Here is a 16,267-nt window from a genome sequence, read left to right on the forward strand (position 1 = left end):
CGACATCAACCTGAGCTTCCTGGAGTGAAGCCTGGTAACCTAAACCTACAGCTGCAGAGGACGGCGAAGGTAGGCAAGAGTTCAGCAAGAGGTTGGCCAACAGCCCGCAGCAGTAAGCTCTTTGACAAGACAACTCTGATTAACTTTTGGTAAAAGCTTAGCAGGCTTCCGGAGATGTCTCTGGCCGACCAGAGCCAGCAGTGGTTCCCTACGAGTGTCCACGTAACGGTGCACCAGGCTCGGAACCTGCGTGCCAAGGGTAAAAATGGCACCAACGACGCCTACGCCATCATCCAGGTGGCCAAAGACAAGTTTTCTACCTCTGTGTCTGAGAAATGTATCGACCCGGCGTGGAAAGAAGAGGCTTCGTTTGACCTGCCGCTCTTCCACTCGGGCAACGGGGACCGCTGCACGCTGTACATCATAGCGATGCACCGGGCTCAGGTGGGGCTCGACAAGTTTCTGGGTCAAGCTGTGGTGAACTTACTGGATCTGCATGACAACAACCCCGGCAAGAAGACAGAGTAAGTGACTACTGATGTGTGGGCCGAACCTGTTTCACACTAGTGCGTGTTCCTTAAACTGATCCACAAATCCAGCTTCAACCGTAGGTCCAGTTTGTTTACAATGCGGTATCACCACAGAAGGTCTCTGCAAACTTTACAGACGAAAGTGGTCCACCGTGTGAGTGTGTGGGTCTCAATCTGCAATATAATATAGGTGGTAAACAAACATTACGTTGGTCCCTGACCCCATCATATCCCTGGGTCTTTATTTATCTTCATTTAACCATACTCTCTGCTCCTTAGGGGTTATTGCTAAGCAGACCTGGAAGAAGCAGGACCGCTCAAAACAATTGCTGCTAAACCTTGTGAATGATTCAGCAAATGTATCTTGTTGTTGATGTTGGAATATCTAACTGCACGTATGCATAAAGTGTGAAATGCAGCAGTAAGTTATCTATCCATCTAATCAAGCCAAGTGTAACTTCAGGGACAAGTAGAGACACAAATGAACAATGCAGTCTTTTGAAGACACCTTTTACTTAAAATACAGAACACTTAAACCAGTCTCGAACAACACGATTAACCTTAAACGATAACACCGTGGTGGAACCTCTTCTTCCTGTTATCAGTGTCTGTGGAGGAAAACTATGGAGATTGTGGGTAAACAGTCCAGGATTATTCTAATCTCAACACTTTCCTCTGTCTATTCTCTCTGTTTGAATGAACTTAAAATCTTTGGCTGAGACTTTTACTTCTTAACTTTGTAGCAGCCAGCTGGCATCTCACACTGCTGCTGTTAATCTTGCACGTTCCTCGGGGCTGTTTACTAGCTTCACTGACTTAACAAATGCGTCTGCTCAACTCACACCCAGATATTTGGAACGATGACGCATGGTTTGACGTAGCATGGGTGTGACAGGAATCAAAAACAAACATTGAATAGTTCTTTAAATTTAGATAACGCACACCCTTTTACGTGAGACTATTTTTAAAGATAGAGATGGTTAAACATATAGACTTCTAAATGTGACCTTTCGTAAAGACTGAGTGAGGTTGCTCTACTTCGGGCAGCTTTGATACTAGTGTCACGTCATTGACTTGGTTATTGTACAGTCATATCTGAAACGTTATCTCGGTAAGTTTCAGACACTTTAATTGCAAAGGTCGTTCCATGAGCTGTCCTGAACTCCTTCACTGCTCGGCTCAGTCCCTCTATCTCCTTTAAGATCCAACATGCAGGCTATGGGATGCGTGTCTTCGCCTTGAAGCGCGTGGTGTTGGATTACTGTCCTGCTGATAAAGGGTGTGACATCGATGACTTTGTTATCCAGCTGAAAGGGAGCTTTGCCGTTGCCTCTAAACACAATGCAGTGTATTCAAGAAGAAAATAGGTTACACAGTGCGGGTACATCTGCGCTTGTATGAGGAAAGGAGTCATTTATTGTCACAAATAAACAGACGTTAAGATTGATTATGAATACAGGTTTGATGTGAAGCGGTTTAAAAGTTTGCTTTGAGTGCATTTTATAACAAAGAGATTATTTTCATGAAGTGTTACCAGGAACAGATCATTTTTGTATGGCTGCAGCTAACTATTAATTACAATATTGATCAATTTCCTCCATCGTTTCCTCCGTCACTCATTTGTTTGGTCCATACAATTTCCTTAAACCCAAGTTAACGTCTACAAATCACTTATTTCGTCCAACCCATGGTCCAAAACCCAAAGATATTCAGATTACAATTACTTACCAAAAAGCAACACATTCTTACAGTTTGGAGACAAAAAATGAATAGATTTTATTAAGCGGAATAGTTCTCTTTCAACCAATGTATGCGTCTGTTGAGTTACATGTTGGACAGTTGTTGGACAGGTTCAGGTTATTATTTCTGTTCAGACACATGAGCCACATTATTTATTCAGTAAACACAGAGCAGAGCAGTGCAACTAAAGATACAGTATCTCCTATCCTTTCTCTTTTTTCATCCACCAAACATGAGAATCACCTTCATAGAATTAAAACAATATGATCTTATACCTTCGTCTATCGATGAGTTTTAAGATTTGATATTATTACCCGATTCTTAAAAACCTTTAAAATGAAATGTTAGTGTGAGGTGTCAGTGAGTGTTAAACGGATGTTTTGGGGGAATCTATATTTTACAGCATTGACACCTCTTTACTTCATAGACTGACTCCACTCTGGTTTGAATACAGTCTCTCCTGTTAATCATCAGTCATGAAAAGAGAAGTGCCCTTGACAATTAGGAACCTGTCCAGCAGGACTGGTGAGGACGTGTATCGGGTACAGCCCTGTATTTCTATGCAAACAACAGAACATGTACACCCTGACCGTCTCTTAATAACTTTACTAATTCATTGTCTCCATACTGCCGTAATAGACGTCGACGAGACACGAATAGCCTCTTGATCGGCCCGAGGAAGTGTGATCTCTCTGTCCTCGCGGTTCGACCTAGTTAGCGATTGTTTGACTTGGCATGCTTGGTCTAGGGTGGGAGATGAGACGTGTTTGAATTAGGCTCAGTGTGACTTTCAGTACATTACGTACTGCGCAGCTCCTCCCTGCGTGTTTGAAAGTGTTTGAGGAATGTTGGTTCACTCCCATGCTTGTTTCCAGTAACCAGTAAACTCCACATGAACTTCACATATCCGTCTGGTTAACGCCACACTATGGCATCAACAGTATTTCAATTAACTATTAAAATCCAGTGACTGTTATGTTCGCTGTACCTCAAGTTATCTCATACAAGGTGAGATTGGACTTTAGAAGGGCCCACATCATATTCTACCCAATGAGCAAAGAGGAAATCGGTACAGGTTGTAAAAAAGCATTTCTCAGTACTGAGTACATTATTACAATTCTCATCAGTCAACACAACAAAAACCTAAACTAACACAATATTACTACTTATTAGACTGTGTGAAAATGCATGAACTCCTAATAGGGCCATTTATTTTAGTTCCATGATTACCTCTATGATAGGACGGGGGGCAGGTGAGGCAGGATCCATAGCTGTAAACTGTACGGGACGATGTGATGCTTCATCATTCTTTTTACAGTCACAGAGTGGTTTACAGTCCATACTCTGCATTCCTCAACCTCACGGAGGTGGTAGGTTTATGACCAGCAGCCTAATGATACGATGAGTGGATGATGGATGTGTGGACATGTCTGCAGAAGATTGTCAGGGATGTATCTCTCATGCAAAAGAGGGGTGATGTGGATCCGAGTTTAAAGGTTTGCTATAATGGGCTCTTGTGCTACACTATTAGTACATCTAATAATAGCAAGGCCAAGTCTTCAATTGTACATGCATGAAGTGTGTAATGGCACTAATTGCGTGGTTTTAGAACGAGTTCTCCAGAACACTCCTACCTTTCCCCCGCCATCAATAAGTGCTGATTGTGAGCAACAGAGAGCACATGAGGGGTGAGCCCGGACAAAGCTGTGGCTGGCATGTTGCTCCCAACAGGAACAGGAACAAGCTGTACATGCGTTAATGACGCCTATCGGTCGCAGGTCTAAAGAGACATACATCTGAAGTCCGAGCTGTTAAGAACCAGTAGATTATTCACAGGATGTTGTTTTTGTGTTCATTTTTTTAACCCTTGTTCCCTCACTAGGGATATTTTTTCCAATTCTGGAAGTTGAAGCTAATCTCCTAATATAAGTCTATAATAAACTGAATAGCCAAAACACAGACACTCGTCTCCTTCAGGACTCAAATGTCCCCACTCAAACCTACATTTTTGATCCGGCCATTGTCGTACAAGATCATACATTCTATTATAACAGGCTATCAAACCCGGCTTCAAAACTGTAGTTTTTACTATTTTCAACCAAATTGAGCCATTTTCTCATGCTTACTCTATGGAGCAAATGTTTGCTATTTTCCTGTTTCTCATTCAGGTCTCTGCTGCTGTATTATGGAGCTCTGCAGGCCAGTTTACCAAATGTATTCTACTTTGTAGAGGTGAACTTCTGAGGCTACAAGCAAACGTCTGTGACCGTATGAGCTCAGACTAGATCAAGTGGTGCTGTTGTGCTTTATTTCTAGAGCAAAATAAGGTCGTAGGCTATTAGAATATAACGTTGAATGGTAATAATAGTTAGACGCAAACATTTTTTGAAGCGTAACAGGAGTAATACAATAGACACAATAATGGATATTTTACAGGGCCTATAAATGAACAGGTGAGATTCTTTGATTTAATATTGCATAAAAAATGGAAATGCTTCAAAATCAATATTGTTGCTAATCACTGATATATAAAAATAAAATGTTTGCATAGTGGCTAGTATGCATAATATAATGCAATTTACGTGTTTTTTTCATTTTCATAGTGGCATCATCTCAAAAACTAATTTAAAGGGTTAAAACTCCTAAAATGAATGAAAACATTTGGTTGTTATTATCAGAACTAGTATTGGTTTAAAAAAGAACCTCGGTGACAGTGAAAAATAATATTAATATTTCGTATTTCTATAGCAGTTTTAATGTTGTTGCTCATTGACATTTCTCAGAATGTGATAATTGAATGTTCGACTAAATGACCAGATAAGTTGCAAGTTTATAGACCGTTACAATAGACTATATAGCAGTGTAGTTGAACAAGATATTTATAATGTTTAAAATGTAAAAGCTTATCATTTGTTCTCTGAAAAACCCAATGTTCTTGCAAAAACTCCATCTTTAACACCTGATTCCTTCTTTCTGTCGTTTGCAGTTGGTTCAGGCTGGTGGACAAGAGTGGAAAACAGGACAAGGTGCGAGGCGAGGTGCTGCTAGATATCCAATTCCTGAGAAACAACATGTCAGCGAGCATGTTGGACCTTTCTATGAAGGACAAACCACGCTCCCGCATGTCCAAGCTGAAGGACAAAGTCCGTGGGAAGAAAAATGATGGCTTCTCCGACTCTGCTTCAGCTATCGTTCCCTCCGTCAGCAAGGGCTTCACAGACAGCGAGGGAGAGGCCGACGCACAGTCACTCAATCAGTCCCAAGGAGTGAAAAAGAAATCCAAACTCAAAACCCTCTTTGCGCCCAAATCAAACTTGCAGCGTAACGTCTCACAGTCCATGTCTACGCTGGGGACTCTTCCAGAGAAGAATTCCACTCTCGGTGGCAGCCGCTCATCTGGCCTCAATGTGGACTCTCCTGATGGTAACTTAACCTTCCTATACTCTGTTTATTGACAGTTCTGTCTTCCCTCTGCAGCGCAGTGCAAGTTAAAGAATGCTGTTTTGCATGTCAACAATGTAAACATGCTTCCTTGTCTCTCCTCCCACAGTTAAAAAGAAATTCAAATTCCTGGGACACAAGCGAACAGGCAGCTCTGACAGCAAGCACTCTCTGGGTGCTTTCACCCTACTGGGTCGCTCCAAGCAGAGCAACAGTGACCTGAACAACATGTGCATCAACGGCAACCATGTGTACGCAGAGGAGACGGATCCCCACAGTGGATCTACTCTCAGTCTGAACAGCTCAGGCCAAGGATCTGTAGAGGATGTCTGCAAACACACCTCAGAAGTCCCTGTAGATGTCTTTATAAGTGCGCCTGTTCCCTCCCACAAGCACGAGTCTACGGATAGGGCAATACTGGAGCAACAGCGCCATCCGGAGGGGGAGGAGAGAAGGCTTCCTCTAGCAAAGAGGCTGGAGGAAGAGGAGAAGTACAGGGTAGAAGGCAAGAGGCTGCAGGAGGAAGAGGAGCGCAGACACCAAGAGGAACAGGAGAGGAAGCGACGCTTCCTTGAAGATGAGGCGAAGAGGAAGAAACAGAGAGAGGAGGAGGAGGAAGCGGCAGAACACCAGAAGCTGGAGGAGGAGCGACGCAGATCCGAGGAGCTGAAACAACAGGAGGAGGGCTCCATGAGCGACAGGCTGTCGTCTCTGTTCGGAATGATCAGAAAGAAGGAGGAGAAAAAAGAGGAGCTACCCACAACAGCTCCTAGCAGCAATCCAGGAGATCCTGATAAACTGATCTCCCAGCCCTCCTCCAGCACCTTTGAGGACATCGATATTGGCAGTGAAAGACCAGCTGATCATCAGAAATCCAGCAGCAAGCCACAAACCCTGTCTACCATTGGTGGCTTCCTCAACCGTACTGCTAAAGTGTCTGCAGTCAAACCCAGGTAGGCCTTCTGAAGTTACTCTGCACTCATGTAATAACTGTAACTGGTGTGTCAGTGTTATTGCACTGGGGTTGCTGTTGGTTGCTTGTAGAGACATTATTCTTAGACTTGTGTGACTGGAATTTGAATTCCACCATCAATAAGACTGCAAATGCAACTGTACATGCTGTTGTCTTTTTGTTGGTATGTGCATTTTATATAATCAAAAAAACGCTAACAGTCCCTTTGCCACGCCCCCTGCTGCTACTCCATCAGGCTCTCCGCTACCATAGACCGCACTGCCACTGACTGCATTCCCTGAATAAATTTGACTTAATTTCTTGAAAAATTAAAAAGCTATTTCAGGGAGAAGCAGACAGAAGGGTCTACAATGTGTGTTTGAAGGATATATCCATCACGTCGAACTGATTCAGCTGCAGAATCAGTTAAAAAAGATAAAAGCTAAAGATGTCCGTGTAAGAGTGAACCACCACATCACCTGGCGATCGATGCAGAAGATAATAAAGCTGTATTCACTGCCACGCTCATTAAAAAAACCAAAAGCAGCATGTGTGTGCATGTCAACAATGTTTTTTCTCGTCTTTGTTATCCATGCTCGAGTAAGAGACAATTAGAAATGTTATTGAAGAAAACCAACACACTTGTGTCACATGTTCACCTTCCACCATGTCTGTGGTTAAACTTGGGAATTCCACAAGTTTCCAGGTTGTCCATGTAGACTCAACCTCGTGGCTGTCTTGAATGACCAAAACTCTGAATTCTGTCCCAACGGTTGATGGACCAGTTTGACCAGTTTGGCCTCAGTGCAGATGAGAACCTAGGTGTGGCTTGTGCTCGTCAGGTGTTTGTGGAACCGGTTGTAGACTTCCCAGAGCTCATACGGAGTGACTTGTGTGCGACAGTGTTACTTTCCTTGTCTGCGTCTGCGGTTTCTTTATACGGTAGTTGTTTTTTGGACTGGATCTTTTATTCTTGAGTCATCGTGGTAAGGGGCTTGTTCTTTCCATTGTCACTGATGCAACAGTAGTCTTTGTTTTCAAAAATGTTTGCTAGATGGCAGATAGCCTTGGGCCTTTTAAAGTTGCTTGTGTTATTTATTTGTGATGTTTTGTTACATGTTGGAATACCGAGTATAATCTTAGTGGAATCCTCTTGAAGTAGAAATGTCACATTGTAGTCTTTTGGTATTGGTCAGTCAAAAGAAATTCAGAAACCGGAACGTAAAGACACGTGACTATTAGAAGTTCTGTCTGTCGGTTGGCCACTAAGATTGAACAGTGGACCATTTTATGAACAATTTTGTCTAAAACTAAACTGTCTAAGGGATCAATTATGTGTGGTTGTAGATGGGAATTGAATCTGTTTTTTTGCCATGGGATTGGTGATGGGTTGTACATTGGTGGATATGACTTTAGTTATTGTGATGGTCACACTGACCTGTAGGCCTTGTTTTCACTCCTTGGCAGATATACTGAATCTCTGGAGTCTGAGCCCGCTGACTGCCAAACAGTCCGCAGTCAGCTGTGTCCTTCCCCAGCCACCTCTGAATCCACCCTCTCTAGTGTCCCGTCTGACTCCCCCGACACTTTCTCCAGTCTCCACTCCTCCCTAGCTCCACCGAACATAAGTCAAACCCTGCGTGGTTCTCCCCGTGGCAGCACAGAGGATTTGTCCGCAGGATTTGTGCAATCTTCACTCATGGCGGACAAGAAAAGAAGAGCCCCCGTGCCACGCTTGTACACACCACATGGAGGAAATACCGCTCCCGTCAGAGAGATCACAAACCCTGCATATGTAGAGAAAGATGAACCACAGCCAGGCAGACAAATGTCTGTACCGCTTCCCGATTATGACACCCTGTTTCCTCACAAGAGACACGGAGTGCAAGGGCACACCCGATGGGACCATATCATCGCTGAGGTCAATCAGAAACACATGGACTTTGCAGAGATGAGTGTGGATGGCCCAGAGGAGAATGAACCCAGTGCTGGGTTTTCAGTCCCACAGGAGAGTCCCGCTATGAAGCTTTACCAAACACAATCTCAGCCGACCAAACCCACGTCATCAAAAAAAGCAGCAGCCCCAGCTCCACCTAAATCAGTCGCGCCTCCAGACCCTCAATTAGTAGCAGATTACAGTCAAACACAGAGCCGGAATACTGCCAACCAATCTCTCACGAGGCCTAATCTGCCCGCAGTTTCAGGACCTGCAAACACAAGCAGAGAAAGAGTCTCAGAGGTGTCCAGGGATGGAGCAAAGAGGGTGTTACGTCCATCTCCTGGAGCAACACATGCACCCAGATCAGCGAGCCACATGGAAGCAACAACACAAGATGGTGAAAGAGAAGCGCCAGTCACTGTGACTACACAGGCACCCACAGCCAAACCCAGACAGAGGGCTGCTGGCAAAGAGCCAGTACAGCAAGAAGACTTTGCTGTGACACCAGTGGTCTCAGACAAACACATGGACAGTAACATCCAAACTAAATCTAGTTCAGGTATGAGCAGCATGGTCACAAGAGGCAGGCAGGCAGAGTTAGACCCGTTCCCCAGCACTGAGCTCCTCTCCAAACACCCATGGGCACAGCTGAAGCCGAACAAGGAAGTAGATCCCTTTTCTACCGGCAGTGTGCAAAGAGAGCAGGAAGTTGAAGATCGGGGAATGACCCCGGGCGATCTTGATAATATTTTTAGTCGAGAGAAACAGACTGATTTATTTGCTGCTTTTAATGGCAGCGACTCAAACAAACCCAGCGAGTACATGAAAAAAGACGAAGATTCAAATCGGGTCAGTCCGGTTTTCCAAAGAAGGAATTCAAAACAAAAACAAAGTCTTCCGCCCACAACTCACTTGGATAATAAGACTTCCAAGTCTCGACAACAGCCCGTTTATAAAGAAGAACCGACCATAACCACAGCTAATCAAGTCCTCTCCGCAAGAGGTGGGAGGGGTGGGTCTGTCACACCGAAGCCTCCAGCTGTTGGGAGAACACAAAATGAATTTTATGGAAGCCAAGATCAGTTTGGAGCTGAGCCGTTTGGCTCTACGTTGACTTCCTCGGAACCCCTCAATGTAGTCCTGGAGGAAGTGGAACCAGCATCTCCGGCGGGAGGTTTGTCTGGGGGAAAGGCACCTTTGCGGGCGAGGGTCTCACCCGCTGATGTTCAGCCTGCCAGTGCTCAGAATAGCAATGAAGGTGGGCTAGCCTTAACTCCACGCAGGTGAGATTGAACAGGCAATTTACAAAGAATGCATTTGTGGACTGTTTTATCGAGACTGTGCATCTGGCTTTCTGCTGTTGTGTGGGGAAGCAGATTAGGTGTTGGGGTCGGCCTTAGGTGAGACTATTTCGAAAGCTTGTGGTTTCGAGGCAACTACCGGTAATTCATTTTTTAGTTTAATTCTGAATATTGCACACGGATCAGTGTGGAATGATGTGGAAAATGAAATTTCTTTCTTTCTGTGCATATTGTACTTACTTGCGGTAATCCTTTTGAGGGCGTTACAATAATTGATGTGCTTTCTTTACAGGCCTCATCCTGTGAAGCCCCTGAGCTCAGAGAGCCAGCATCCAATCAGCACCACCGCTGTGAGAGAGATCAAGGTCCGTGAGGGCACACCACGGAAGGTTCAGGTACGGTTTTGTTGACATTCATGTTGCGGCTAAAAGCTTTGACCATGTGATGTGAATTAGTTTTGTCAATTGTTAAATGTGTTTTTACAGTGCAAATAGGATAACAATTCAACAGTTCAATATGTATTACATCGATCTTGTACTGAATTCACCGTTCCTCATGCCCTTCAGGTGGCAAACGCGGTGGATAGTGGTCCTTTCACTCAGCTGACGCAGGAAGAGTTGATCACAATGGTGGTGAGGCAGCAGACCGACCTGTCCAAGAAGGAGTCTAAGATTGTGGCGCTCGAGGAGTACATCGACAACCTGCTGGTACGCGTCATAGACGAGCAGCCCGGCATCCTGCAGTCTCTTAACTCTGACAAACCAGAGTGAGGTAACGCCGTCTGTTAGAACAGAGTCCCTCTTCAGGACACCGTTATGTTTCTTGTGCGTTTGTACTGTTTTGTCGCTGTGTGGCGAGAGATCTCGATGACTGTCTCGGGGGCATTATGCACTTTCTTAGTTTCAGAGTCAAATTTGTTTGAGAATGCTGGAAATTTGAAAAACACTTCATAATTAGTTGGGATGCACAGATCCAACTTTTTCAGGAACCGATTCCGATACCTGGGCTTTGGGTGTCAGCCGATAGCGAGTACCGATGCCGGAGACCAGTGTTAAATGAATAAGCTGTGTGCCTCACTGGGAGGAAGTGACGGGGATCATTCAATCGGGCTTGACTTAAACATTGCTTTCCTACCTTTGTTATGTATTTGTTACAAAATGTAACAAATGAACACATAGATATAAATGTAGTTTATTTTATTTATTAAAATAACGGTACCTGATAGCAGCCCATCGTCACAGATACCATATCCAGCTGAGTCAGTATCGGTATCGGTGCATCTTTAATAACAAGCAAGTCAAACATCTTTATATGAGCAAATGAATGTATTTGTTTTCACACGATGGTACTGGAATTTGGTTTAAAAATAATTGTTACATGAAAATCTATTCAACGTTTTTACTGATGCATACCATACTTGATAAAACCTGGGTGGAGCTTTATTTGATATACTAATGATGTTTTTTTTTCTTCAGAGATTATTATCTGGGCTCTGTGTAACTTATCTCTGTGCAATGAATGATGATACATACATAACCTTAAACAATCATCCAAATTCAACATTAAGTTTGTTTGTATAACGAGGGCACATTGACTTTTACCACTCAAATCTTATTTTGTGTTTTCTTTGTTGAACCTTTTGACTTGCATATATATATATATTTTTTTTAACCATTCATTTAAAAACATTCCTGCATCGTTTAACTCACCACAGGCAAATGGCAGCTGGTCTTCCAGTCCTTAAAAACATATTGTGCCTATTTTTGCTTCAAGGAGGTGTTATTTAGAAAGCCAGCAATAAATAACAGCAAGCAGCTGCTACGTATTGTGCATAGATTGAATTGCACGGCAGCAGGCATATTGTATTTTTCTTTCATGTGATTGTTATGAAGCCTGTGTACATTGTTTGAAATATTATGCCAGTAATAATAGCGCAGAATCAAACTCTTCTAATAATAATGTGAGGTTTTGATCACTATGGTCTTTGTGTTGTATTTGTTAAGTGAAAACCAAATATAAAGATAAATAATCAGAGAGACTGTAATCGTCTCCGTATCAGTAATAAACAACCAGCCTTGCCTTTGTATCTGAACTACACTAATGAATGAACATCTATGCCTTTTACATGACGATGTTATTCCCTTATCTTTTGTCAGCAACTATTGCAATATTAATCTTGAGAATGTACAGACCTGTGCCTTCAAAACGTTTCAATGACTTGTGTGTCTGATTTGCCGGACGGACAGTTGTTGGCTTCCTCTCTTGTGCCGGAGTGAGAGCTCAAAGAATGTGCAGCCTGATGTCTGCTGACATGACAATACTACTACTACTACATGTAAAACCTTTTGAAGGAAGTGATGCTGAGCAAAACGTGGTTTTATTTGAAATAAAGACACTAAATATTTCACCACATTCTTTGTATCTGTGATTATTTACAATTATTGTATGAACAGTTGGAAAGAAATATCACCTACATACGTAATTTAAATATTAATAAACATAATTGTCATCTAATGAGCACTCAAAACAGATACATGTTGCATCGACAACTGCAGTTGTCCTATTATATATCACGTAAACATACTAGTGGCTCTCAAATAATATGTAATATAGTCCCACACAAACGAGAATAATAATCAAATGTTGCCATGGAAACACACACAGGATTTTTTTATTGTGCACAATGGCTGCTTCACAGTCCAAGAGACCGTGAAGAGACTTTGTTCTTTTTCATGGTGGTTAAAACAACAATGTAAACAATGTTTGTGGAGCTTTGTGTAAAGTGAAGTTGATCAAGAAATAGTTTTTATTTTTATTTTCTAAAGTTACAATGAAAAGAAAATGAATTGGGACAGAATAGTTGAAATACAACTACAGTACTTTGTATTTGTGGATAGAATAAGTGGTTATATTCTATATTTTTGTTGTCAACAATCCCATGAAGAAAAAGAAAAAGCAATGAACTGATTCTACGAGCACTGTGTGTATTTAAATCAGAGAAAGTATTACAAGACAGATAAATAATCTGTTGGTTTAGGTCTTTTAATGATATCTCTTGACGATAACAATATAGAGACTTTTACCAGCTTCATGAAGTTAATTAAAACATTTTAAAATCTGGCAAAAAGAAAGTTCTTATCATGCGAAAAAAGACATAAAAAATAGATAAATTGAACTAATAATTTACAAAAGGTAGGCTACTCAATGTAATTGTATCAGTACAAACACATGGCAGTCGACGGTTCAGGCTTAAAGGGAAACTTTACCGGTCTCGTCGCTTGAGTCTACGTCGGTTGGCGCTGAAGACGACAAGTTTGAAAATTGAATAAATGTAAGAGTGTATAGAAAGAAGTTAGTTGACCAGACCTCTGTAGCCTGCTCTTAATCTCTGCTTGAGGCTGGCGGTTGAAGGCAACATTAGTCGTAACAAGTTACACACTCGAAACTCCAACCTAACTGTGGTTGAGCTGCATTGTGGGTAATGTAGGTGCCAGGTTTTCACAAGAATGTGAGTAAAAAAAGAAGCTATCTGGTTCTGCTAGATTGATCATGATCCTTTTTTCAAACGGTACATTGTGAGTCCGACAATGTTATAAGATGGCAGTGCTAAATTGGTGGCGTACTCTTAGCGTATTGGTAAACAGCAGTTTTAACTCTGGGCTGATGAATTATGGTACTCAAAATGTGGCTGCCTTTTTCTGTCCAAAGAAGCAAGGATGAACCAACAGGAGCCCAAAAACACAGGAGCTTCACAAAACCACGCTGGCGGTGGCACCGTTATTGCCCGAGATTCCAATGCGACGGCGACATTTAAACATTTTGCGGAGCTCAGCGCGGAAGCGGCCGTGTAGCCAGGCGTAGAGGAAAGGATTACAGCACGAGGAGCTCATTGCACACAGGTGACAGAGCAGCTGAATGAGCAGAAAGTACCGCTTATCAATCAGGTCAATGTCAATGTCACGCAGCACATTGAACACACTGATTGGCATCCAGCAGACACCAAATGCTGCCACCACCAGGCTCACCAGCCGGAAGGTCTTGCGTTTGCGCATGCGCTGAGCCTCTGCCTGGCTCTGGGTGTGGTGGCCGGGCACGACACAGTTCCGCAGTGTGATAGAGATGCACAGGTACGAGATGCAGAGCGCCGAGAGAGGCAGGACGTATGTGATGAAGAGAGTGCTGTACGCGTAGGCCAGCCGCTCCCTCTCCTGGCCCATCCAGAACTCCTCGCAGATGGTGAAGCCCTCATTCTTGAACTCCACATGGTACGTGTGAGCCACAGCTGGAGCCACCAGGCCGCAGGACAGCAGCCAGATCCCAGACAGAAGGTAGGTGCACGCCAAGACTGAGATGCGCTTTTTCAAAGGATGAACTGTGGCGTAGTATCTGTGAAGAAACAGAGTAGAGATTGACCTACATTTGTTTCTACCAGAGTTAGATTAGATCATCCTGACATGCCAAACATGGCTTAAGTAAAGAAGAACAGCATTCACAAGTCAGCGCTTTCCAACTAATTGTTTGCTGTGCTGTTTAGCACAACAGATAAGACGGCTTTAAAAAACGACCACAGAAAGGCAGTGAATTCCAAATTGACAGTGTCAAACAAACAAATTATATAAATCATGTCCACAAAGGATTCATAACATTCAAATCCAATTCAGCGCTTCCCCTGTATCCATGGTGAACAGACAAAGCAGGATTTGGGGTTCTGGCACACAATTTTGTGTAAAGAGCACAAACTCGTGGAGCACTGACAAAATGGAGAAAATAATAGTCTGCTAAATAATCAGATAATCTGATAGATCATCAGGAACAGCTTCTTCCCCAGAGCTGTAGCCTCCATCACGACCCCCCCCCCCCCACACACACACACACTCACACCACCCACCCACCATCATGCTGCTGAAAATTGACTTTACTGATTACTGACTTTACTGATATACTTTATACTCTGTTTGCACTGTCAAAACAAATGTTTACATTGCACTGTTTGCACAAACTTTATTTTATTATTACTTTAGTAACGTTTTTATTCCTTTTGTATATTTTTTATCTTGTATATTGTTTATCGTTGTTGTTGTTGTTCACTGCTGCTGGCTGGCTGAGGGCTACCAAACGAAATGTCGTTGTGCCACTACAATGACAATAAAAACCTCTATCTTTATCTTTATCTTATCTTTATCTTCCATCCTTCAACCAGTTTACAGATGGAAAAACTCAGAGAAAACGGTTATTACACAATTTCGGTATAGCGCTGTGGAGGATATGTAGTCTTTTAAAAGATACCATTCCCTTTTCAATAATGCACTCATTGACCACGCTAAGGCACTCTAGTGCTATGGCCTCCAAATAGTTTACATAACAGCTCTTGACGATCATTGACATGTTTACAATACAGTTGAGAACTTACATTAGATAATTCCAGGAAGAGTTAGGAAAAGAAACGAGTGTAAGCTCAATTATTTTCAGAGCTGGCATAAAAATCCACTGCATCCAGGTTCTTTCGTATTTGATCTGCCTCTGCAATTTTGTGCAAAAAGAGATAATGACTGTGAATGTGTAACCTATTATTTCTTCATTTATATAGTTGATAGCAGGGTGGCTAAGTGAATAAATGCCTCAAGCTGAAAAATCCCAGCGGGGTGTTTTTATAGTCTGTCCGCAGTCCTTACCTGTCCACACCAATAGCAGTGAGAGTGAAGACCGACACGTAGACCGTCACAGGCTGGATGAGGTACACCAGGTAGCACATGTAGCGGCCAAACACCCAGCCGTTTGGGTTGAAGGCGTACGCCAGTGTGAAGGGGACACATGTGGCACACATCAGCATGTCAGAGAAGGCCAGGTTCCCAATAAAAAAGTTGGTGACATTGTGCATCTTACGGGTGCAGCATATGACATAGAGGAGCAGGTAGTTGCCGAAGACGCCCACCAGAACCACCAGGGTGTAGCAGGGAATGATGAGCAGCTTGAAGGACTGCAGCAGCTCTACACCCACAAACTGGGGGCTGCGCTTGGAGGAGCCGTTCTGCAGCGCCACCTCAAAGACCTGACTGGTGTCGTTGCCATTCACCTCATGCGTCACACGTTGGGGGGTGAGCTCAGCTGCCCAGCCGCTGCCTGTGCCCTCCATCCCAAAGGGCTAATGTTGACCCTGGAGAGCTGAAATCATGAATACAATCAAATACAGTGCAGGTATTCAACCACACGCAGTGAAACATCACTGCCAAGCCCAAGAATAAACTGAATGACTGATGAACATAGATTCTACTGCATAGACACGTTTATACAGATGTCCCTTTTGAATGCTGATGAGATCTGTTTGGTGAACAAATTATTCTGGCTGCTTATAATTCTTGTCTTT

At 43.1% G+C, this 16,267-nt stretch overlaps 3 protein-coding genes across 3 annotated transcripts; 2 read left to right on the forward strand and 1 right to left on the reverse strand.

Annotated features, from left to right (window-relative positions):
* The first annotated feature begins 34 nt into the window (after window positions 1-34).
* rab11fip1a (RAB11 family interacting protein 1 (class I) a) lies at window positions 35-12,303 on the forward strand. Its single transcript, XM_079269942.1, has 5 exons — window positions 35-524; window positions 5,257-5,693; window positions 5,821-6,664; window positions 10,196-10,298; window positions 10,470-12,303. Exons 1-5 carry the CDS (start codon window positions 175-177, stop codon window positions 10,671-10,673), a joined length of 1,938 nt encoding a protein of 645 aa, XP_079126068.1. The 5' UTR covers window positions 35-174; the 3' UTR covers window positions 10,674-12,303.
* LOC306778955 (uncharacterized protein) lies at window positions 7,440-9,825 on the forward strand (the record flags this gene model as incomplete). Its single annotated transcript, XM_079270696.1, has 3 exons — window positions 7,440-7,555; window positions 8,131-9,618; window positions 9,741-9,825. 3 exons carry the CDS (start codon window positions 7,440-7,442, stop codon window positions 9,823-9,825), a joined length of 1,689 nt encoding a protein of 562 aa, XP_079126822.1.
* A 1,349-nt stretch (window positions 12,304-13,652) lies between the features above and the next one.
* On the reverse strand, window positions 13,653-16,036 carry prlhr2a (prolactin releasing hormone receptor 2a; the record flags this gene model as incomplete). Its single annotated transcript, XM_079270672.1, has 2 exons — window positions 13,653-14,289; window positions 15,576-16,036. 2 exons carry the CDS (start codon window positions 16,034-16,036, stop codon window positions 13,653-13,655), a joined length of 1,098 nt encoding a protein of 365 aa, XP_079126798.1.
* Window positions 16,037-16,267: the final 231 nt, after the last annotated feature.

This window comes from Melanostigma gelatinosum, assembly GCF_949748355.1.
Source record: "Melanostigma gelatinosum genome assembly, chromosome: 6".
NCBI lineage: Eukaryota > Metazoa > Chordata > Actinopteri > Perciformes > Zoarcidae > Melanostigma > Melanostigma gelatinosum.